This window comes from Tubulanus polymorphus, chromosome 2 (genome assembly GCF_964204645.1).
Source record: "Tubulanus polymorphus chromosome 2, tnTubPoly1.2, whole genome shotgun sequence".
NCBI lineage: Eukaryota > Metazoa > Nemertea > Palaeonemertea > Tubulaniformes > Tubulanidae > Tubulanus > Tubulanus polymorphus.
In genome coordinates, this window is record NC_134026.1 from 1569194 (window position 1) to 1594340 (window position 25147).

General features: G+C 34.8%; 5 protein-coding genes across 19 annotated transcripts in view; 2 read left to right on the forward strand and 3 right to left on the reverse strand.

Moving 5' to 3' along the window:
• Positions 1 to 51: 51 nt before the first annotated feature.
• On the reverse strand, positions 52 to 2959 carry LOC141900203 (E3 ubiquitin-protein ligase RNF4-like). Of its 2 annotated transcripts, none has more exons than XM_074786983.1 (6): positions 2878 to 2959; positions 2182 to 2317; positions 1712 to 1821; positions 1615 to 1627; positions 1145 to 1311; positions 52 to 723 (listed from the first exon to the last, which is right to left on the reverse strand). In XM_074786983.1, exons 1-6 carry the CDS (start codon positions 2878 to 2880, stop codon positions 574 to 576), a joined length of 579 nt encoding a protein of 192 aa, XP_074643084.1. In that variant the 5' UTR covers positions 2881 to 2959; the 3' UTR covers positions 52 to 573. The 2 variants fall into 2 exon arrangements, with proteins under 2 accessions (XP_074643084.1, XP_074643085.1); XM_074786984.1 differs by lacking the exon at positions 2878 to 2959 and adding an exon at positions 2594 to 2675.
• On the forward strand, positions 2745 to 7696 carry LOC141900201 (DNA repair endonuclease XPF-like). 2 transcript variants are annotated; one of them, XM_074786981.1, is made up of 21 exons: positions 2745 to 3147; positions 3235 to 3331; positions 3415 to 3497; positions 3598 to 3720; positions 3870 to 4084; positions 4176 to 4285; positions 4369 to 4517; positions 4604 to 4657; positions 4744 to 4813; positions 5092 to 5167; positions 5239 to 5390; positions 5483 to 5563; positions 5642 to 5800; positions 5883 to 6059; positions 6142 to 6279; positions 6354 to 6485; positions 6608 to 6694; positions 6775 to 6951; positions 7030 to 7170; positions 7247 to 7345; positions 7433 to 7696. In XM_074786981.1, exons 1-21 carry the CDS (start codon positions 3074 to 3076, stop codon positions 7649 to 7651), a joined length of 2613 nt encoding a protein of 870 aa, XP_074643082.1. In that variant the 5' UTR covers positions 2745 to 3073; the 3' UTR covers positions 7652 to 7696. The 2 variants fall into 2 exon arrangements, with proteins under 2 accessions (XP_074643082.1, XP_074643083.1); XM_074786982.1 differs by lacking the exon at positions 2745 to 3147 and having other exon boundaries at positions 3237 to 3331; positions 3615 to 3720.
• Positions 7697 to 7957: 261 nt separating this feature from the next.
• Positions 7958 to 12197, reverse strand: LOC141898555 (AP-1 complex subunit mu-1). The gene is made up of 12 exons (XM_074784506.1): positions 12130 to 12197; positions 11419 to 11503; positions 10807 to 10963; positions 10620 to 10687; positions 10411 to 10541; positions 10179 to 10323; positions 9664 to 9790; positions 9443 to 9585; positions 9280 to 9351; positions 9043 to 9201; positions 8831 to 8956; positions 7958 to 8561 (listed from the first exon to the last, which is right to left on the reverse strand). The coding sequence occupies exons 2-12, from the start codon at positions 11458 to 11460 to the stop codon at positions 8463 to 8465; spliced, it is 1269 nt and encodes a 422-aa protein (XP_074640607.1). The 5' UTR covers positions 11461 to 11503; positions 12130 to 12197; the 3' UTR covers positions 7958 to 8462.
• A 326-nt stretch (positions 12198 to 12523) lies between these two features.
• On the forward strand, positions 12524 to 16223 carry LOC141899460 (ras-related protein Rab-24-like). 4 transcript variants are annotated; one of them, XM_074785802.1, is made up of 9 exons: positions 12543 to 12664; positions 13082 to 13256; positions 13810 to 13940; positions 14178 to 14246; positions 14341 to 14487; positions 14868 to 14970; positions 15147 to 15197; positions 15284 to 15349; positions 15432 to 16223. In XM_074785802.1, the coding sequence occupies exons 3-9, from the start codon at positions 13821 to 13823 to the stop codon at positions 15494 to 15496; spliced, it is 621 nt and encodes a 206-aa protein (XP_074641903.1). In that variant the 5' UTR covers positions 12543 to 12664; positions 13082 to 13256; positions 13810 to 13820; the 3' UTR covers positions 15497 to 16223. The 4 variants fall into 4 exon arrangements, with proteins under 4 accessions (XP_074641902.1, XP_074641903.1, XP_074641901.1 ...); XM_074785801.1 differs by lacking the exon at positions 13082 to 13256 and having other exon boundaries at positions 12524 to 12651; XM_074785800.1 differs by lacking the exon at positions 13082 to 13256.
• Positions 16224 to 18486: 2263 nt separating this feature from the next.
• The window catches only part of LOC141900437 (complexin-like), a 28982-nt gene continuing 22321 nt past the window's right edge, over positions 18487 to 25147 (reverse strand). For 9 of the 10 annotated variants that reach the window (XM_074787333.1, XM_074787338.1, XM_074787339.1 and 6 more), the window contains 3 exons: positions 23841 to 24004; positions 23246 to 23378; positions 18487 to 20589 (listed from right to left, as the gene is read on the reverse strand). In XM_074787333.1, coding sequence (XP_074643434.1) covers positions 20492 to 20589; positions 23246 to 23378; positions 23841 to 24004 — 395 coding nt within the window. In that variant the 3' untranslated portion in view covers positions 18487 to 20491. Of the gene's footprint in view, positions 20590 to 21950; positions 23379 to 23840; positions 24005 to 25147 lie in introns of those variants that run through there. The other variant, XM_074787343.1, reaches the window with a different exon arrangement.

Here is a 25147-nt window from a genome sequence, read left to right on the forward strand (position 1 = left end):
TGATTGAAATGCGATAGAAAAACATATTTGTAAATTGATTAATTTATTTCGTTAACAAATGCAGTTTTCAGAACAAGTAATTCACGAATGATTTCATAACATTCTTCATTCCCGCGCACGATATATTCTACATTCATACAGCGTTTAATATAACTAACTCAAAAGTTACATAAAAAGTACAGAACTAGAACGGGTTCAACATTTGTATTTAATCTGGTTCATTTTCAACTATACGTATTATCTTTAAACTCCCCTCACTGACTCCACTCGCATCACTTAAATAATAATTCAACTCTCGCAACATTTTATTATATCAATTGTTTCATTTTTTATGATCACTCTAGCACCAAAACTATGAAACTGGCCTTAGAGAAACTGAATGTAGATTCAACTTCATTTCAATTATACTCTTCAAGTTAATGATGAAAACAAACTGAAAGATGAACACTTGCATTTGCAAACAGATTTAAAATCAAAGGAAGACACAAGAAACATAAATTCAGTCACCTATCTCAACATTAAAGACATCACAGAAAATTTGAGGAAATATGAAAAAAAAAAAAAAATAAATTCTCATAAGAATAACGGGTGAATTTGCTTCTTATTCAGTTTTTTACGACACGTCGGGCATCTACGCTGAATATTGATCGCACCATTTATACATTCACTACAGAATACATGCCCGCATACAGTAGACATTAGTGTACGTTTTGATGCTCGAATCTACAAGAGAAATAAAAACAAACACACGTCATTGAACGAGAATTTTATCATTAACAACTACAGTCGAAGTCTGTCATAACGCTGCCATCCTTTCTAATGCCACTACTCGATTAGTGCCAACATTTATCCAGAGAGAACAAATTTGCCTAATGAAACTCAAATTCAGCGGAAATACTACTCTTTATAACCCTGCCAAATTCGTTAGAATTGTGCCTAAAATGGTGTTATTAAGGAGTTTTACTTTACAGCAGTCAGAGCAGGGATGGGTCATCATCACAATAAATTGGAGAATTTTTCATATATTGGGTTAAAGAGAGTCTACTCTATCATTTACAGTCCAACTTAAATATTTCTAGTCAGGATTTCTCAACAATGAATTCTATACTAAATGATCCACTTTAAGCAGGTTACATAATTTTACCTGACGGTAATTATCTAGACACACAGGGCAACTGACAGCTCGACCAGGAGTAAAATCATCTTCTTCTCGATTTGATTTTTTCGTCGGAGTGATGAAATCAGCCGGGGGTAGGTCGTCAAAAGAATCGTCTGACGATACCGGTGTGTTGATGCGTAAAACCGGGGAAGCTTAACAGAAAATAAAAACAGATGAGGGAATATGCAACAGTGAAGTACAGCAAACAGGGTTCAGTTTCATGAAAAAAGTTTAAGAGCTAAACGTGATTTGTTCATCTCATCGAAAACATGAAGTAACCAGTAGTAAGCAAACCAAAATTTTGAGTCGAACTTTTTCGTGACAGTGGGCCCAGAGAGAAGTATTCATCGGTAATATTCCAATGAAAATATTCTTATTTTACCAGTTTTGTTTTAAGAAACAGTTCAATGCGGTTAAATTCGACTGAACTTTCATCATCCATCAACTCAACTAACCTGAATCTACTACCTGTAATGAAAGAAATGAGAAAAGCAATTAATACAAGGATCATTTGATAATCTGGGCATCTATTTCAGTTAAAAATACACTTACAACTGGTGCATTATTATTGTTATTATTATTGAATGGTGAAGTTAGATCTACAATCTCATGCTCTATTTCAACGTCATCCGTTAAGTCAATGCATAAAGGGTCACCATAATCTGTAAGATAAAACAGGCATCATTGATGTGTGTATGATTGATATTACCAAATATTACATCATACTCATCTATATGTCATTCTATTATTCAGACAGGTTTTTGAGATTCATTCAACTATTTCCAGCACTTCCCATTCGGGAGTATTCTCAATGGAGTTTATGACTTGTGTTGTAAGATCAGCGAGATATTGACACATATCCTGACTGAATAGCATATTTTCACCGGGATCTGAACCCAAACACCTCTCGAGTCAAATACCTTATCCACCAAGCCATTCAAACCGATGACCCCAGTAATAATTTTCACAAATATTCATTCACACAAGTTGTCTTGAATACTCTTTTTCAAACTATTGATTACCTGGCTCCAGATCTAAGTCAATGACTTCTGGCAGTCTTACATCTGTTTCCATATCTGTTTCTGTTGTATTTGGCTGTCTAACTGCTGCAGATACAGAAGATTGACTCATTCGACTTCGCCGCCGATGACGAGTTTCCTATTCAAAAAAAAAATTAGTAAGGTAAAACAAAAGAATGAATAATGGCTCAAAGACTTGAGATTTTTCTGAATACCACTGGGCTCCGGCAACAGGTGACCTTTTCGGCCTTACTACGCCTACTAAATGAAACTTTAAACTGTAGTAGTGTAGCAGGTAGTCAGTAACCTGTCTGTGGTTTAGTTTCACAATCGGATATTTTCACAAACCACAAAAGTTGGTATAAGCAGACAGGTTACTGACTGACTAAAGGACAGTTGCTGAATCTACACTTACAAGCTACATTTATAAAACTAAAACTACCATCGATAACGATTTTCATAGTAATGAATAGGTCTATACTAAATGTGCAAAGCTTTTATTCCAGAAACACAGGTCTGTCTAAATAAAGCGGAATTTGCATTTGGATTTACTGCAGTGTCACTGTCAGTTGACTTGTCAAGACATGTTGACTGTTACATAAACGCGTTTTACAGAGTTAAGACATAAAAAGTGGAACAAAGAACCTTATCATATATTAGCCAGTAACATATAGATATTACACCGCTCAGACTACGTACCATACGGTAATCGTTCTAATTAGACTCGGGATTTTAAAAACAGTGCAAAATTTCAAAAACCCTTCAACATCTTACTCGCTAGATGGCGTTCTTTGAAAACAGTCTGCTACTTCCGGGTTGAATTTTTTCTAGTTACCTGCAGTTTTTGATGAAATAAGTGATCCAGCACGGTGGCAGTTCTTGAAAATCGTAGAAAATGTCACTGCTCGAATATGAGAACCAGATATTTTTAGATTCGTTCCAAGATGATGGCCTGGTAATCATGGCGAGGTAATTAATCACTTTCCCGTCATTCTAAGTATCGCAATAAAACGTTTTTGATTTCATTAAATCTCGAACTCGGACTTTTTATTTCAGGGGTTTAGGTATCGAAAGGATATTGCTACAGTTTTTGAAATTGTACAGCGATCCCGGAAATCTAGTTCTAGTTTTGAATACAAACTCTCAGGAGGAGGTTAGTGCATCTAAAGCTCATTATTGTGAGAATTTCTGAAAATGATTTTTTAGGCTATAATTGTTTTTTTGTGGCTATTTTAGGATTATTTTCTCACAGAGTTACAGAAGCAAGTCGTGTCTCCATTACCTAAAGTAATCACAAATGAATACAGCACAAATGAAAGGTAATGATAAATCTTGATAATTAGAGTCATAATTCAGTTGACTAGTATGACAGGATTAAGATATCAATTTGTTCTTTGTTGTTTTCTGTATTATTTTCAGACATTCTGTTTATTTAGAAGGTGGAGTATTGTTTGTTACATCCAGGATTTTAGTAGTGGACATTCTAACTGATCGCTTACCAACAGAACTTGTGACTGGAATTATTGTTTATAAAGCACATAGGTAGAACTATTGAGTCCAAAATGTTGTTTCATAATTTTTGATTATAACTCTTGATATAGGCCTATCGATTCAAATAAAGTGTGTTTGAATCTACTAAATTGATTAAAGCTCACAGGATGATCTGCATTATATCATTCTTTTTCTTTTAGGATTATTGAATCTTGTCAAGAGGCATTTATTCTTCGAATGTACAGACAGAAAAATAGACAAGGATTCATCAAAGCGTTTTCTGACCAACCGAACGCGTTTACAACCGGTTTCTGTCATGTTGAACGCGTAATGAAAAATATGTTTATCAAGAAATTATTCCTGTGGCCGCGGTTTCAAGCTAATGTCGTCAGTTCCCTTGAACAACATAAGGCAGGTTACTGATGATCAATTACATGAATTATGGATAATTGCTTTGTTTCAGGTGGATCTCTTTTTACTTGTATTTTTCTTATGATTAAAGCCAGAAGTTGTTGAACTACATGTGCATATGACTAGCGCTATGACAGCTTGTCAGGCTTCTATACTTGATTTGATAAATGCCTGTGTGAAAGAGCTCGTCAGGAACAATCCATCAGTAAGCAAAAATAGGTACTTCTTTATTTATACATTATGCATAACGAAGAACTACATATAACTGTGAATCTGATTCTTTCTTAGATCGACACTGATGAAATTACTGTAGAAAATGCGATGACGAAAAACTTCGATCAGGCCATTAGAATGAACCTGGAGCCTGTGTGGCATCAACTAGGACAGAAGACTAAACAATTAGTGGGGGATTTGAAAACACTTCGACTGTTGCTGGAGTGAGTTTGTAGAAATCATTAACACTCGCTCTTCATAGTCTCTTACTGTTTGGTTTTAAATGCATATCGGTACGTCAATATTTCAGGCATTTGACACATCATGACTGTGTAACCTTCTATAGTCTTGTCAATTCAATAAGGTTAGTTTGATTCGAGTTTTCATCATTTCAAAGTTTTATCTTCAAATCTGTCATTATTTAAAATGATATTCCGTTTAATAATACAGGACAAGTGAAAAACGATTTGGTACCAATGCAGGGTGGCTATTTCTTGATTCAGCTGACAGTTTGTTTGTTGTAAGTTACAAGAGTAAAATATCTGTTGCGCTTTATTCAAACAGTGGAACCTTGTAACAACGAGCTTCCCGGGACTTGGAAATATGTTCGTTATTACTGATCAGTTTATTTTATCCAGATGAAATAATTTAGATTTTCCTATTTGGGACAAAATTCTAGGTTTGTAATGTAAAAACGGATAAATCGTTGGATCCAATGATGTTTAACAAGTTCCTCTGTAGTTTACAAGGTTCCACTGTAGAGATTTTTAAATAAGAAAGAAATGAATAATTTTTCAGCATGCTGCTGAAAGAGTGTATGGTCCAAAGCCTAAACTTAAACCTATGGATGAAGAATCGAAACAATCTAAAAGATGTAAGATATATTCTAAATGATCTAAAACCGGTTATTCATGAAACTATATCGTTATAAAATTGTATTCACAGTACCCGTATTAGAAGAATGCCCAAAATGGCAGGTTCTGTCCGATATACTGAAGGAAATCAGGGAAGAGAATGATTCCTGTGGCCCAGAACTCGGACAGGGAAGTGTCCTCATTGCAGCTGATGATGACCGAACATGTAATCAAATCAAAGAAGTAAATTCTTCTATTACTTTTTGAAGTCTTATACAAGAACTACCTTCCATCGGCTTCAGTTTCAACTTACTATGTATTTGAATTTCTTCTAGTACTTAACTTCTGGTGGAAAAGAATTGTTAAACAGACTTTATGAAAAACACATAGCTACGAAAATGAACCAGGCTGAACCTGTGAGTACTGGTAATGGTAAACATCGGATGATACATCGAATCACTTTCTATACATGTATTTATCTGTTTATTTTCAAGGAGACCAAAAAGGGTAAAAGAGCGATGAAAAAACGCGAAGTGGAGAAGAAATCAAGCAAAGCAAAACGAAGAAAAGTCGACGAACAAGAACCAAAAGAGATCACTTTAACTCAGCTTATGGGAAATTGTGAAAAAAGCGATGAAGATGACATACATGAGGTATTAATAAAATCATCGTGTTACTTTTACATGTTGCAGTGTGGATGAATACTGGATGTCAACTTTCATTATTGATTTACAGGATAAAGCTGGTCCATCAACAGATGCTTATTGCGGTTTTATAAACGAACCTATGACTGTTTTACATCCATTACGTGGTGGAAATGAACAATTTGGTTTATATAATACTTTACAAGAGATAAAACCACGATATGTTATTCTCTACGATGCTGCAATGCCATTCGTTCGGCAGTTAGAGGTAACACAAGTTTGAAATTTTGCTTTGAAAGTGTATAGCACTGAATAATTAAAGTGAATCCAATTTGACTTTCTATTTTAAGGTTTATAAAGCGTGTAATCCTTGTCGTCAATTGCGTGTATATTTCATTATGTATACTGCATCTACGGAGGAGCAAAAATATCTGACGACGTTGAGAAAAGAAAAACAAGCGTTCGAATATCTGATTCGAGAGAAAGCAGTAAGTGATTGACTGTGAAAGTGATTGATAAAATCTAATGATTTCTGTATTGTTTTATTATATTCGTTTACAAGTCAATGGTTATTCCTGAAGATAGAGAGGGCAAGGTTGACGATGATCCATCTTTAGCTCGAGGATCTAAACCAGCTAATGCAACTGTTAATACAAGAAAGGGTGGACTGACACAACCTGAAGTGCAACACAAGGTAATAGTGCGCAAAGCTCGAATTACTTTTTAGAAAAAAGTCCCTGGTTTATCAATAATGTAGCTCTTACGGAATGATAAATGTTAGTTGCGAACCCAAATTTATGTTGCGCCTTTATTCAGATAATTGTAGATATGAGAGAATTTAGAAGTGAACTGCCATCTTTAATACACAGACGAGGTATCGATATTGAGCCGCTTACAATCGAGGTAATGATAACAATTCAACGTACTGCATCGAATTACACGATGTCAAATTAAATGAATATAATAACTGTAATTTTCACCAGGTCGGTGATTATATTCTTACGCCGGATATGTGTGTGGAAAGGAAAAGTGTGAGTGATTTGATCGGTTCACTCAACAACGGTAGATTGTACAATCAATGTGTGGCGATGACACGTTACTACAACAAACCTATACTACTCATAGAATTTGACCAGAATAAAGCATTCTCGCTGTATCAGGTATTTAAGAAGCAGTTTTAAGAATTACTCGATTAGCAGTTATTCCTCAAAGATGAATCTGAAATCTCTCTTATGCAGAGTAAATATGGAGTTACTGAAGACTATGGACAAGATGATGTTTTATCAAAACTGACGCTGTTAACCATGCATTTTCCAAATCTGAGGATACTATGGTGTGTAAGCCCTTACGCAACTGCTGAACTATTTGAAGAGTTGAAGGTAAGTTATACTACTTTAATCCATTGCTATTTGAATTTGATGATTGAATGAAAATTCTATTGTTTATTTACTTCAGGAAGGAAAAGAACAGCCGGACCCTGCTAAAGCCTTGGCAGTTACTGGAGATGCAGTCGGTTCAGAAAGTTTATCTGATAAATACAACCATGGTCCTCAGGTATGTGTGCATCAGAAAACAATCTACTGAGTTATTAGGGGGTACTATCATCACAATTTTCATAAACACCAATCTATTGTGTTACAGGATATGCTACTCAAGATGCCAGGCATCAATTCGAAAAACTATTTCTTAATCATGGACAATGTGAAAGATATGGCCGAACTCGTCACTCTTACAGAAGCGGAATTAAGTGCAATACTGAAAAGTTCCATCAATGCAAAACTATTATGGGATTTTCTCAACCGAAAGGAAAATAATCTGAACATTAATAAACATCAACAAAAAGGCAAAAAGAAAAGATGAAGGATTACTCAAAGTTGTATATGCCAAGATCTTCAGGGAAATAAACGTATTTTGTACATAGACAAGTCTCTCTTTTATGAATTGTAATCAATTTGATCGAGGTCAATAAGCTTTCATTTACATCTCATTTACACATCACAATGTCTTTACGGTACGACAAGCTGACACACAGGAAATTACCGTAGCTGCTGGTATTGAAGTTTGCGCTATAGGATCGCAAGAACAAAATTCATGATTCCAAACATAATCAAAATCCAAAAAGCGTACAAATGAATAGTTTTTAGTAAGTTTTATTCTATACAGACGGATAGCATTTATCCAGTACATGTATGTACATAGATATCATAGCACAAAAGTTACAACAAATAGCCCAATACAATATGAAACCTACATTTCAATATGCGGTTCATCATACCAGTACAACTGGGGTTATAGATAAATATACATAATTTATTTATTAATAATATTGACTAAACATTTGTGATAGTTTCACTGGTAATATATTATACAAGGCTCGGCCACATTTTCAAGGCATTTTGTCGAACAAAATCTTCCAAATCTTATCAAATAAGCTGTAACACAAAATTGTATCCGTATTTCTTACTATGCCTTAATCGAAACTGTTGGAATATTTGACATTTAAAGCAACACCGTAATTGTGGATTCCTCAGATCGTTAAACAGCTTTTACAGAAAGGCAGCAAATATTCTGATAACAGATACTTCTATGGGTCATTCAGTTGTGTCACAGCAGAGGTTTATAAAACTACCGTATGAAATTATGAGTTGTCGACTAATGAAGTGAAGTTTATTTACTGCGTCCTCAGTTGATAATCGCCGTTTTGCGTAATGTAACGAACCCACGGTAAAGCTTGATATCCGGTCTTCTCTATGATTTTCAGATACCTTACCTAAGAAATAATAAGAAGCCAATAATACACAAGCCCTAGAGCAAAATGCAGTCCGTCTCATAGGTATTCCCTTTTAAGATTTAAGATTATCTTTATTCTTGGGTGTGGAGAACCTTTGAACGACACAGCCCATTTAAACCTATCTCCTACTACCTGTCGCATTTAATCTGTGAACAATTCTTATGAATTCTTCTTTTGATGTGACATATCAACGAGACCTTTATGCGTGTTGTTAGAGAGGTATAAATCAGAGCTAACTAATGTATTACCTGGATCCCAGAAACGGTGAAATAAGGAATCTCAAATTTAACATGAATAGGTGGTTTTCCTTCAGAATCCTCTCCTTCAACGCTCGGTAAACCGAAATGTGCTCGCATCAAGTATTCTTTACCTCCCTACAATCAAACGCAGATAATTCATCAAACTGAATGCACACGACATCGCGGAAAGGATTGAAGCGTTTCACATGAGCTCTACTTACAGGGAATGATTTAATAGTCCAGATAACATTGTTCGTTTCAGGTGAATATTTACAGCTACCGACTGTAGTTTTAAACTTCGGTGAATCGGCATCTTGCGGCACAGGAATGACTATTTCTACATTATTAGCCGTCGACCTTCGTTTGAATTGACTTTTAGCCTTTGAAAAGCACAACGAGCATTACATTTAACTTCAAATATATAAAATCAATTTTCACATGTATGAAAAAACACTCACTTTGATCATGTATTCAACTCGACTATGTTGATGACGCTCTATAACGGATTCTACCCAGATCAGAGGTTTTACCTACGAACAAACAGATACGGTAAGTGTGAACGAGGATTATAGAACACTTGTATTTTATCAATCATCAACAAATTAGTTCAATACAACATACATGAGTGTTGAGTCGATAAGACATTAATTCGAATTCGCCATCAGGTGGAATGAACGATATCGTTCGATCGTTATCAAATCTTGACAATCGAACGCATTGATTGAACTTCACGTCTTCAAGTTCAACAGATTTACTCTTACCACCTAAACAAAGAGGTAAACGCAACGTGTAAGTAATAACAATCGGCACAAAGAATATTTCTTGATTTTCAGCTGACTTACGTCCAGTGCTTTCAAATAACACTTTATCGTTGAGACCGAGTCGAAGTTCAGGCATTCCGGAGAGATACACTCTCATTTTGATAGCACCAACAATCTCACTACGAAGAACATTTCCATTCGCGCTGACCTAAAAAGAACCGTAACATAACTATTTGACTAAAGGATACTACATTCAATAGTGGTGGATGAGCTTAGATACTGGTATATAACAAGGTCTCTACAGATCAGTCATTCCTGGATGTACAGGGTCCCTACAGATCAGTCATTCCTGGATATACAGGGTCCCTTCAGATCAGTCATTCCTGGATATACAGGGTCCCTACAGATCAGTCATTCCTGGATATAAGGAGTTTTAACGGAGAAAATTTAAAGTTACAAGGAAGTGTCTGCATCACTTTCACATCCCGATTACTGTAGAGTCATAGGGACCCTGTTGTTAGATTGGTGCACGGTAGAATTTTGTTAGAACATCTGAATTTACACAGATGGTGCTATTCCTAACTGAAAGTACTTACTAGTAGATTGACGGATTCTATAACATCAAGGAACACTTCATTCTTACGGTATTTGACTCCTTCTGAACGCCATGAAACGGCATTCGTAACTGCCATCGGGGGCCGCGGTGCGACTTCCAGTTTATGTCCTTCTTGAGTAATGTATCTGAAATATGCAAATACGTTCATTTCTAAAAAAATATCCAAAACTTTAAAATTTTGTAAGAGAAGACTCTCATTCACGAATACTTACTCTTGTAGAATCTTAGTATCGGTAGTTTGTGGATAACCGAAATCCATTACTTCATCTAATAATTCATAGATTATAACGAAGTTATCTCTGATACTTTCCTCCTCGAGATCTTTGAAATATTCCACGAATACCTGAGAAAAAAAGGACATGTTCCGAGAAATGCGATAGAAGAAAGTGAATCATTCAACTTAAAAATGGTAAGTACTTACAGAGGCTATCTTGTGTAAAAAGGAGAAAACAAGGGCAGCGTTAGCATTCTTCTTGGTTGTGGCAACCACTGCATTTTTAATCAAGGATCGTAAATACAAATAAATAATTTCTGAAGAGATTTACAGACCCATCAAAATAACTTACACTTGGAAAAATAACGGTACAACTGAACAGATAAAAGGATACGGTATAAGTTATTATATTTGATGAAGATGAAGTTGATATTCCCGTGTTGTAAAATCGGACTGATGTTGCCTTCTTCTTCTTTATCCATTAAAAGTGGCATGAATTTATCGATGACCGTCATGTCGATGTCACCTCGATAGTTACGACAAATCAGCACCTGAAACAGTTAACCATGATTAATAAACCTAACAATGTTCATTAAACCCGGGGTTCTTACAGATCAGATAAAAACCTTGATATATCCCTGACCCTTGACAATAAATCCCCCGATTATCTCAATGGGAGCTGTTTCCCTTTCTGAAGAGGTTCTACGTGCCACTCTTCAGCAAGAAACCAACATTTTTCAAGAAAAGCCAGATTATTCCCTGGTTTTCCCAGATCTCTAAACTGATTTCAGACTCACATAAGAAATTATACCAAAATAAATTAATCTAGACAATAATAAACAACAAAGTTCAGTTGGCCATTAGTTCTTCACTAAGCCTTATCAATCGAGGCTTCATGGGCTGAACCAAGGTGGGCCCAGGAATAGTTCTCTAGCTAGTAGGCCCTCGTGTCCTGTATTGTGTAAAACCTAAAACGCTATAAGATTTTGATAATCAGTATTTTTACCTTGCCCTTAATGTCTAAGAAATAAACAGCTGATGCAGACATGATTGAATATGTAGTCGATTCTCCCTATTCTAAATTCATTCACCTGTAAAAGATTCCATTAATAAATTATGAATTTTGAAGATAAATACAATTCATTCACTTGAAATAATAGTAAGACATGAAAATTCATGCTACTGGGTACACATGTTTCATTTCAAAATTTGATATAGCGTTTATAAAGATAGGAACATGGGTGGTCTACTGGTAATTGATGAACGGGCAGATCTAGAAAATAGAGAACACTGAGGTATAACTGTCAGGGGCACATAGCATATCATCAAAAAAAAGTGGAAATCAATCGAAGTGGGTTGGGTTGAATGTGTTTATCATTTGTCACTCTGAACTGAGCAGTGAAGAGAAGTGGGTAGTCTACAACCTGTTAATCTACTGACAATGTTCTCATGTATGATGCCATTGCCAATGAAAAAAGGTAAGCAATTGATGGATAGTGATGGCGCCACCGAGAGGGGTGCGACATTCAGTAGAAAGACCGGTGGGCGACCAGCCGGTCAGACTCAGAGATTGACTGTCAGTTGTCACTGTCGCACTCCTCTCAGGTGTTTAGTCAGCATCAAATCTCAATAAAGCGCATTTTTTCAACAAAAAGATATCTAAATATGAAACTCGTGTATTCAATTATGAATTCGTGTGTATAATTAGTAAACATACCGGTTAAAATTAGAGATTTAATCAACACAAATTTGCAAAAAGGTTATTCCACATTTCCAGCTTCCGGGTTCTGTCACTTCCGCTTACACTAGATGACGGACGGGGAATACTCGCTTGCCAGAGCTGGTCGTAATCTACTGTAATCTCTATACCAGAGTGAGCCAGAATAGACGCCAGATTCTTCTCCGCATTTTACCCGGTTAATCAATGAACCCTAATAATACCCCGAAACGAATTAAATAATCATTACAATTTACTGAAGTTAATGCATGATTTTAGAACATAAACAGGATTAATACAATTGCTTAATCAATAAAAAAATTTATTATTTTCATTCTTACGGGATTCTATGCCCTAATACGAAAATACTACATAGATATTCTTTCAACGTTGAGTTTTACTTTTCTATTAGCCAAACGCGGAAGTAAAAAGTAAAGAAAATGAATGAAATATGGAAATTTTGTGTTTTCTAGTGCTGAAATAATCTTCTGAAGAAAATCAGGTGTCTTTGGTGAGCAAAAGGTAGTCATCAAAAGTACGTGAATGATCTTATTTATTTCTGAAGAAAAACAAAAGTTTCCAAGAAGTTTGACAAAGACAAACGTTTCGAATTTTCCACAAAAAAATCCTACTAATTAGTCTCTACTAACTAATGTCTATTTATTAATTGATGAGACCTGTTTTTCTGGGATATTTTGCTTACTTTTTGGGGTACATACCTCATTTATGTCTTAACAGAATGCCAAAAATCGCGGACAACAACTGAATATCCGATATATTTCCAGTTCTGTACCAATTAGATGGATTGGCAAAAAGACTCCTTAAGTCCAGTTGAATGAGAGAGAAAATCCTCCATTTTGTCAAATTTCTTGAATTTGAACATTGTTACCATGCCTACGCCACCCTGATTTAGTTGTTGAGACCCCACAAGTAAAATAACTTCATTTCGTAGGCATGGTGACAATGTAAAAATTCAAGAAATTTGACAAAATGGAGGATTTTCTCTCTCATTCAACTGGACTTAAGGAGTCTTTTTGCCAATCCATCTAATTGGTACAGAACTGGAAATATATCGGATATTCAGTTGTTGTCCGCGATTTTTGGCATTCTGTTAAGACATAAATGAGGTATGTACCCCAAAAAGTAAGCAAAATATCCAAGAAAAACAGGTCTCATCAATTAATAAATAGACATTAGTCTAATGCTAGTTAGTTACCTAATCGTTGGTGGTAAGCTTTTTATAATCGGATGGGCTTATACCTTATGTGGTTTGTGAAAATATCCGATTGTGAAACTAGACCACAGACAGGTTACTGACTAAATTAGTCTATCGCTAACTGAATATCGAGGTCGGTGAAAGAAACTAGATTTCTGGTACATCATACACTAAGGTTCTCGGTGAAATTTCCAGATGCTTATAATGGATTATGCTGGCCTTCCAGCTTTTAGCCAGTAACCTGTCTGTGTGGTTTAGTTTCCCGACGGATATTTCCACAAACCTCAGTTGGTTGGTTTAAGCCCATCCATTTATAAAAAGCTTACCACCAATGATTAGTTAACTACTAATAAGGCATATAGCACATCTTTGTCACTTTTTTCATCCCACAGAATACCCACAAGTATGCCCTTGACCTTTGCCATTCGCAGATACACTATATTTGTTGATATTGTTTTCGACAGATTTCTCTAAGATGAGTGGTGGAAAGATTGATATGAAAGTTGTCCTTCTCGGGAAGGAGTACGGAGGAAAAACAAGTCTCGTAGAGCGATATCTTCATGACAGATTTTGCGGTGACGTTCCGTATCAAAATGTTAGTATTGTATTCACTCACCTCATTCTTATTATTAGAAATTATTGTGGAAAATTGAATTCTAATTCAGACATATAAGAAACCCACAATATCGACTAAAGAATTAGTTTCGCTGGCGTCTAGGATGGATTTATTTTATCCATCTTTAGAGATTTATCACGGAAAAATTTTTATAAAAGTTTAAAAAAAGCTTTTTATCATTGTGGGTTTCTAATACAAGATTCCGATCCAATTCAGACAATTGGTGCTGCATTCGGTGCTAAGAAAATAATGGTCGATGGCAAAAATGTGACCATGGGGATTTGGGTAAGCAAAAAAAAGCCGTATGAAATTAACTTCTTTTTTAACTGAATTGAATCGATGAATGATATTTAATTGTTCGATGATGTTTTGTTGATAGGATACAGCTGGTAGCGAGCGTTATGAAGCTATGAGTAGGATATACTATAGAGGAGCGCGGGCAGCTGTCGTGTGTTATGATCTTACCGACGATACCAGTTTCGACCGAGCGAGATTCTGGGTAGAAGAATTAAAAAAGAATGAAGAGGTGAATTCACCAAGTTTTCAACAGTTGACCATTTTATATTCTATTTTCATATTTCAGACGAAACGTTCTGTTGTGGCGATGATACAATCTGAAATCTCCCTCACTGAGAATGAAAAATAAAGTCTGAATTGTTTCCTTGTGCTAATAGTTTATTATTCAATGTTTTGACATTATCCTAGTAATAATACTCTTCTTACGGATTGAGAATTTGAATAAAGTAACATTTATTTTTCATTCTTAGTATGGAATTTTATATGATATTTTACATCTAACATGTAACCTGATAAAATCAAAATGCATCAATTCACCCTGTAGGAACTGACCACTGTTATGTAGTTACTTCAAGCAAGATAAGATCAAATATTTTTGGTTATTTTTAGAATTGCCGGATATATCTATGTGGAACTAAAAAGGATTTGGTTGATGGAGTGAATAAGAAAAACCGAAAAGTAGATTATCACAATACAACTGATTTTGCTGACGGTGAGTGAATAGAGCATCAAAAACATTTTGTCCGAGCAGAAATTTCAATTTCTGATTATCAAAACAAAGATAGTGATTTATCCATCTATATAAGATAATCTCTGCACTTCTCTTTATAAGGAAAAAGAGTTTGATTAATAAAATTCCTGATGTTTTGCTGTGCATTTTCTTTTTAGAAATCAATGCTTTGGTTTTTGAAACTTCAAGTAAAACATGCGAAAACGTCAGTAAGTGTAACCTATGATTTTAACTGAAAATTTCGTTCTCTATTGAATTTATAGTTTTGGTAAATTACAACTGTTTTATTTTTCAGGAGAGCTATTTTATCAAATTTGTAAAGATTTCATCGATGATTGTAAGAAATTACCCGAACAGCCATGTGAGTCTAGTTAAAACCGTTCTACTTATATCAAATGTCAATTCTTCAGGTTTTTTCATAGTTTTATTTCTCATATTTTCAGCTGATCCGACTAGATTTCAATTGAATTCCTCGCCAAAGCACAAAACATGTCCATGCAACAGTTAGCTTCGATAGCAAATCATCGATTCGATGAAAATTGATAATTACTTTACTCGATTTTGTGAACCGTATTTGTTCATTCAAATACGTTATTGTGAGCAAAAGCCAAAGCAGTTCAAACATTCTACTTCTGATCAAGAGTTTCGAATGATGCTGTAACATCATTGCTGTGATAAACTGATTTCGACTCTGATTCTGCTCGGGTCTGGTTGTTTATACATCACTGATATAGATTTCGGGATTCAAAATGATGATGTTACTAAATGTTTGATTGGAAAACGTGAATTGCGAGAGTGTCCTGACTAACAGTTTGGTATGAATGCGTGATTACGAGTACACCGGTACTTCTACAAACAGCGATGCTATTTTGGCTTAGACTCTTCAGAAACAGAATTTCTTTTTTCAAATTGTAATTTGTAGGTTTTGTCGGGTGTGTCTGTTATATTTCTGTGTACATTATTTCATTTTTTTCGCATTTCGTTGTCGGACAGATAGTTCTTTTTTAATTTTCGAAACGCAGACCTCTGAAGTAATTAACGATGAAACTAGTCTTTCTTGAGGTTTGATTTTATATGAAGATTGTTGAACATGTATGAACAATACATGTAGCACATGAATGTATATTTTGTAAATTTACTTCTAATTTTATAAAATTATTGGTGAAACTGTTTCATGTATTGTATTAAAAATGTTTAAATGTGTGATGTTCACAGAACGTTCTGAGCAGTAAAAAATTATCCGTAAAACTGAAACTTACGACTTGTTTTCTGTTGTCGATTGGATGTTTTAATCTATTTTACAAAACCCGGTTTCAATCAAAAACTACAGAAATAGGTGATGAATTCTCCCTGATGCAAACACCTGGCAGCGTGGAAAATGTCGACCCAAGGAGTGCAAATACAGTCTTAAGTAAATTGAATTACAAATACCGTATCAAAGAAGGCTGCCTTCAAGGGCTATATACAGACATCTCAAGTTGTCCCGATTGCATTTTGGGGTAGATGGCTATGTCTGGGCTGTAGATTCAGACTCCTCAGATGAGGAGCCACTCGGTTTCAGTTGTGTTAAATATAAGGACCCAAAAAATAGATGACATATGGGATGTGATGAGTTATCCAGGTGACATCACTGAGTTTCACCGACAAGTGGAATAAATAAAGGTTCCTCAGCTCTATAGATTTAACAAAAATATTTGAATACTTGATTGTTATTTTTATTTTAACCAGACAGTGAATTGTACAGAACTCGTACATTATTTCTACACACAAATCTCCCATCTGTTTGGACCCACTAAAAACAATTAACAGTACAAAATAAACAAGCTTTAAAAAAACAAAAAAGCTAACAAAACACTCAAAATATCCATCATAAATTGGTTATTACAATACTATTTATACAGGTAACAGTTAATATACCCTGTGCTATATACAGGATTGCATGATACATGCGCAATGAAATGCAGATAATAGAGAAATGTTCTACACTTTTTGCACAGGAATTTATCTAACAAAGATAATAGACAATCTATCGTTTTCTATAATATTCATGTATCATATAAGTGTGTGTCAATGAAGAAAAAATACAGATTTAATTCAATCAAATCTAAAGAAGACTTAGATCACAGAAATTGAGAGCTGGTTTTGTTGGGAACGTAGATTTTGTTATAACAAGTATTCAAACTGTTTTTTTTTTTATGTTACAACGATTAATTTTTTGCTTATAATTTACACGAAATATACCACACCTGTATCGAACACTAGGGCAGTTAGACAATAGCAGAAATCCACGAAAACTCTTACTACTAGACTTCAAAATGTATTGCTTTTTACTACTCGGACTTTTGATCAGAAACACAGATATGAATGCCCTAATATCCTACGAGGCAAAACGTTCTGTAACATAACATGAATCAATATAGTTTAGATATAGTGGTGTTTTATAACTGGTTTCTAATGCTAAGAACCTGTGCGTTTTAACCTAAACTTAATATACATGATCAAAAAAAGACAAAAAATAACTCATTCTGCATAGCAATACCATTCCTTATTTGATCAAATATCCATAATGAAATGTATAATGAATTTCGTCAAAAACCACGTCAATGGAAGCAAATTGAAATAGTCATTGCCAGAAAATATTTTCAAAAGAAAACAGTTTGCTTCCATTATATCCACCAATCATCAAACAATTTGTTACCGACCCCCACTGCACACAGACATAAGCTTAGGGGAACTTGACACAGGACATCGATCGGTTAAAGGGGAGCAAATCTCAAAATTTCCGTTAACGTACAATTCTTCGATATAAAATTTCACAGAACTTCAGGAGAATTATTTACAAAGGATCAGGTCGAAAGTGTAAAAAATTGCATCCAGTTTTTTTAATGCTCCCTGAACAACAAGATCCAGGTGTGTTTTTGAATTATGAACCTGGTTAATAATGTTTACATCATTTACCACTTTTCATGTTCAGTTGTGCGCCCTACACTCATGCATACTCAAGGAATGTATTTGTAATTAATATTCTGCGATTAACGAAATTCACATCACCGCCAAGGGAGATTCCATTATCTCATAACCCCGAATAAGCCTTCAATTCCCAAGAATTAATCGTAAATTCAACATATCATATCAATAATCAATCAATATTAATAACAGTAATAAATCATGTTACATAATTCTACAACTCATATCATCGAGAAATATAATACACACATATACATGTATTTTATAACATAGGCAAATAGATTTATATTCCATTCACAATTCATTAAATATGATTACTATAATTTAAACGTATTTATATCATTATCATAAGATCACATAGCTTATATCTCTATATATATCTCTATATCTCTATATATATATATATATAGAGATATATATATATATATATATATATATATATATATATATATATATATATATATATATATATATAGATATATAGATATATATATATATATATATATATATATATATATATATACTACCTTGATTAATAATAATACATTATAATCATTTACTAGATGTAAATAATTGATTTCTATTTATTCTCTTTTCGTGGCTGTATAATATACAGTAGAGAGATATTATGTTCATCAGCTCGGAGTTAAAAACTCCAAGATTTAAGATATGTACGAGTTCAAGTATTCCTGGAGGAGGTTTTTCCTATCTGCGAATACTGATTGATCGTCATCAGGAAAATGAATTATTTGAAACTCGATTCGCTAGAATAATGAACTATACTAATAACACCGACGAGAAGTCATCTCTCACTAAGTGAATAGTTGAGAAAATTTGTAACGTTGAAGAAGAAAATACTTCAATATGTATGCAGAATATGGCTCTTCGGAGAAAAGCAATTTACAATTTTCTTGCCTTTTAATACTTGAGAATATTAAAACAAACAAAAAAACGACCATTTAGTTTCTCTACCGAGAAGTCAAAAATCAATGATAGTGTATTTTTGATAATACGTACTAACATCTGAATGCAGTTTCCTAAAACCAAATCTACCAATAGTAAGAATAGTAAGTTTTGCATTTGTAAAATGCTATCATTTGCTTCTTTTAAATCAATATATGAAGGCCTATATACTTTCTACTGGTGTCAGGTTCGGTAAGTTTCAACGTTTACAATGTTTTTGCGATCTGAATTTGTGCAATCGATGAAGCATTTTTATTATTCGCATAATTTTGAATTGTTCCTCCTGGCGAAAGGCAGCACACTCATGATCATTATACGACACACTTGCCCAATAAAACACAATACTTGCATACATACAATCATTATCAATTTCAGAATCTAGTTATAAAACATACGTACATGTTATGCTAAAATAAGGCACTGTTTGTCATGTCATATTCAAATTTATTCATCGATAAGTAGGAATTTAGGAAAAGGATACCAAACGCTTCCCTGTTACGGCCAAATATGGAGAGAATGTCCCACAAATCAAAAGATTAAGCTGAAGGTATATTTCTGTTCCACAAAACTCAATTTAAACTCTCCATCAAATTTGAAATTAAAAGGTTCAGGTTTAGAAACATTTAAGACTCGAATATCCTTATTGAAATGATGGCCTTAAAGAGAAACATGATTAGCTGTTTAGTGGGCAAGGCTGCATGCAAGCTTTACTTATGAATGTATCCACAACACAGAATGAGAGCTCTGATTCACTGTGGATAAATCACATTGTATACCAGGAGAACACATTTAGATGTTGGTTTTACACATTTATTCAAGAGAATTTACTCGGAAAGCGGGAACCATGCACAATAATCGGAAATCAGATAGGGAAAAACTACTGAAGAAACAATTTGCATAATCTGTCTAGGCTCCTCTGGTTTTTAGTTCGCGATGGAAAATATTTCTATGTATAAATTAACAAACACCGGTGGGTAAATTTGGTTTCAAGTTCATTGAAAACAAGGTTCAACAATGAAATAATCTCACAATACATAAACGCTCTATTAACACATTTTAACATGATTATATACCGTAAATCTAGCAAAAAATCGCAAAATTTCCACAATTGAATAGAAACTCTTGATCATTCGATTACAGTAACAATTCTACTAAGATTTAGAACGGAAAAACTGTCAACATTTTCTAGATTATATTCATCTTGACAGATATGTGCACATAGATAACTTGATTAAGATTGATGTTATGAAAACATGCTATCAAACTATATATATTTGAATTTCACTCATTTCGTGCCGGAGTTCTCTATTCGATTGTAAATATAAATGAATGATATATGACTGTAATTTTTAAAAAGCGAAGTTGCAAACTTGCTGGGCGTTGGCAGGCATGCTGTTGTAGCGATTCTTATTCAAATGTATATATATTCAAGGTAAATTCAAAACAGTACATAATTCCACGTATGAGAGAGAGAAAAAGACAGATAGATAGAGGAGCCCAGCACCAAGACCCACCATGCACTGGATGGGACAATGATGTATGGAATAGACACAGGCAGGTTCTAGGAAGAGCTTCACTGTAGGCTACACTTCTCTGTCACTTCGGAAGCCAACTTTGAGGGCATTTCTGTCACTTTTGATGCCATCTCCCTTACATTCCCAGGAAGAAAGCCTGAAAAACAGGGGAAATTCTTTCATTCGTGTAATCTAATCGAGGATTTTAACCAAATGTAATAATATAACATGCAATGATTGGATTATAGATTAATAAATATCAATATTCTAATTAGGGTGGATCAAACAGATCGATGTCGTCAATGTGACGGTCAAGTTTTTTGGATTTCTGATGCTTTCGGGTGATGATATAATACTGTTAATTTAGCGAAGAGTTTAATACTGATTATATACATAAACAGATGACAGAATTTTGAGTGGATGGCATGAAAAATAAAACGATGGACAATAATATATTCAGGTAACAACGCACGGTTATGGGATAGAGAAAAGAATACTCCGCTGGATAAAAGAGTTAAACACAAGAGATAGAAGCACATCGTGGAATAATAAGCGAGTTAAAGAAGCCGGTAAGCTATGATTAGAAAAAAGAAACAGTATAATGATTAGCTGCTTAGCTGCAGAACATCTTAGTGTTTCGCAGACGTTAGTACGGGAAGTGCGGGCGATGACACTTTTTAATCAATTGCTGTAACAAATATTCAATTATCAGACCTACGAATTAGTTACAAAATCCGTGTAATGGATATGGAGCTCTGCAATAGGGATAAGATACACAACAACTGAATAGGGAGCAACTTTAGTTAAGGGAGCAATGTCTCGCTCATGTATTCAGAGATATTTTCTGATATTCTGATACTGTCATTAATTACGAACAATGGAACCACGGGCTTGTTAACAAACCAATTTTACCGGCAGTGCGGGCAGCGCGACGACGACAGCGATGGCAGTTCAAAGTCTGATGAAAGGACAAATGCCTGCATTGTGGATTAATTCGAATGAAAATTAATCTTACACGCGGTGCTACTACGTATTTACAGCCGATATTTACTGCTACATCAAGGCACATGATATTAAATTTCAATTCAGCGACGCGAAACCCTACAGCACTTCACGTTTTAATTCAACGTGTGTCCAGCCATCCTTTCATCTCCCTCGGTTTAACGTAGGCCTACAATTATTTCACCGAGTCGCCACTCTGCGAATTCTGCAAATTCTCCTCAACTTAAATACAACTATTTACATAAATGCAGTATCTTAATATGTCACAACACATATACATAGTATATATTGTATAGTACGATGGTAGACTTGTATATATACGCAGGCATAATCATTATATACATGTACATGTACACGTATATATGCACATATATATATATATATATATATATATATATATATATATATATATATATATATATATATATATATATATATATATATTTATATATATATATATATATATATATATATATATAATATTAATATCTATGAGATGATGAACATATCATTAGACGAGAAATATAGTTTAATATGATGATAATATGGTATAGACTATTGAAAACAAGAAATGACGGGGATAGCCCCTTATAGTGGCAAAACCTGTGCATTAATGTCATGTCAAAGATTAATATTAAGGTGGTAATACACAAAAACTAACTAACATAATTTGTAATATGCTACAGGGCTAGTTATCACACAAGTATGAAGTGAATTCATCCACTAAAACACCCGGATAGAGTTGCTTTTTTGATTCGGAAAGAAAAACTAAACTGATAGACGGTACACTCCGAAGATACGGATGAAGAAATGGCAATGAATGCCATGAAAAAGGTTTGACTTAAATTATAAATTTAAGTAACTAATGACAGAATGTAACAGTGTAACCGAGTGTAAATAGGCGTATAATGCACGTATGGCAGAGATGTACATTTTTGCAAATACTCTCAAGAGTTGGCAGTGTTAATGAAATACAATTCAAACCCAAAAAACACATCGGTCGTAGTTTGTCAGAATTAACACACGTCACTAAAGTTTTTGTTCGATTCCAAATGTTTCGATATTAAATAGTCAATGATTAGAACGACGAATAGTTGAATTTCTGAGTTTGAGATTAATATGAGAAATCTAAGCGTCTCTCGAGGTATGAATCCTCTCAGTTCTGTATGATATGAATGAATATTCGGGAATATAGAGAAAGCCTCGTGATTGATTAACGCCGCGATCGATCGATTGGCACAAAACATTCGTAATTTGTACATTGAATATGATTGATCTGCCGTAGAGGTAAAGCAGGCATATAAACACTCCATACATAAAGCGGCACTGGCAACATCTCTGAAATTCTAGGCATTAGTGCATAGAACACGTATGAATATTCATAAGTAGATAATACATTTATCACATGAAATCAGTCGTAATCCAGCAATTTATGTGTTCACTGACCATATGGAATCCGGAATTGAGAGAATTCAAACTCATCTGACAAAAGATTGACCGCGTCAATGTTCTAGATCTACTGACACACAGGTTTTGACAAATATCCATGAAAATCTACCGTATAAGTAATTTCAAAGTAACTGCAGTGCAGGGTAACTGAATATCGGCGTGCCTGGATTCACAGAAACTTGTCTGTCTTCACTTTCGCTTTGATGATATTTTCATGGAAATTTGCAAGACTAAGAGAACAAACTGAAGTTTTTTTTTCAAGTAAATCTTCAGTGTGTAGACACAGTTTTTCTGTCGTAGTCGATTCCGACTGCTAAGTATCTATACAAAGCCCATGCAACAACATATATTAGAGAATTTACTGGCAAAGTCATCTTCTGCCTCTTCAGCTGCTGCTGCTTCGGCGGCCAATTCTGCCGGTGATTTCTTTTTACGACCTATTCTTCCCGGATCGTCTTCTTCGGGCTTCGGTTCTTCCCTTTTTTTAATACCATACTAAAAAAAAAACAATCAGAAATATCTACCTGGAGTCTGAGCCGAGTCATTTAGAATATAAAGTGCCTTCGTCTTATCTACTCATAACAAGTGCACATAAATTCCATCTGTATAGAACAACGAGATTCTGGGCTTACGAAGTACTGTACTTGTGCGGTACCGAATTTGCCAGAATATCGCGATTACAGAGCAAGTGATTCAGCCCTTAGTAAACCCACTTTAGTTACGCCGATATTGGGTGTGATTTCAAGATGGCGTTTCCATGCTACGTATCATCGTTTTTTTTAATGTATTCTAAACACATTCTTAACCTGCTGACAAAATTTGTTAAATCATTCGAGTTTTCGCTTATTTTTCTCTAGATTTTTCTGGTCAGTGGCGCCTTGAGTAGGAATTCTTTTTAAACAAAGATATTCTTTAATCAGTTACTGATAGAACCAGCGCCATCAAATCAAAACCGACCTTGTCTCTAATTTCTTGTCTCATCGTCTCTCGCTCTTCTTCCATCTTTCTGTGTTTTTCTTTCCTTCGCTCTTCAGCCTCTCGACGCGCTTCAGCAACCTCTGGATCCTCTTCAGCCTCCTTGTTTTCTCCATCACCCTCTTCGTTTCCTCCAGCACCCGCAGCTGCAACAAGAAAAAACAAACTCGATCGATGAAAAACAAATGACAAACTGCGAACCGCATATTTGTACACAATGGCATCAATTAGCACTATTATCTATGCTTACTTACGTATTTCATTATCTAAATTGAATTCATTTCCGATTAAGACAATTATGATTAACATAAAACTTATATGGTAAGTAAAAGTAGACATAAAATCAATTGTTTTTGTTGCGAGTTGCACGATGCCAAATCATCAGACGTCATCGTTGTCAGAGTAAGCACCCCGGAGTGGCGAAGTTTCTTGCTCGCTCGATGCTCCAGAAACGAAATATCTTTTTTGCAAAATCACATTTACTGGTAGCGAAGCATCTTAAACGCTGTGTCAGCGTCTCGCTGAGTTTGTCTCCACGTGCCTAATGGATATTCCATTACAAACTCTAAATTGAATACACAACTCAATACTGGCTGTGCCGCACACAGAAGTAAAGGTCATTTTTCGCTTCCTGCTGAAGGAAATTGAATACAGTCACGAACACAATCATTCTCAGGTAAACCGTAACGACAAAGCGTCCATGCCACACGTATACAGTATGCCAAAATATCGCTTCGCAAAATACCAACTAATTACCTGGATAGAAAACATGAATGTTTTCATTTTCAGGTCATACATAAATAGGTAGCATTAGTTGATAATATATATATATCCATATACGTATATTCATATATTTATATGTATAAACATGTGAGTTACATACATTGAGGCTACAAGCACATTTAACTACAATGTTTGTAAATACTACACCAAATTCTTGTTAGGATGATAATGACCGACCCTTAACGTGCATTTAGAATATCACTATCGGATATATATTCGATATTTTCATCGATGAAATCACGGCGCATGCCGGCTAGATGACAACATCATTTCATAGATCATTCACGAATTATATATGCGGGCGCTACTATTTTAACGACGAATTTGCATAACATTTCGTCTGATCGCGATTACAACGTCGTGGCATGTGTCACACGCATAGACCATAGTAAAAACTGCATTGATTACGCAGTAATGCAGCCAGCAATAGGATGACAGAAACAGTATCATGATTAATGGCTAAACATGACCATTACACATTAAGCGAAGTGACATCGACGGCCGGT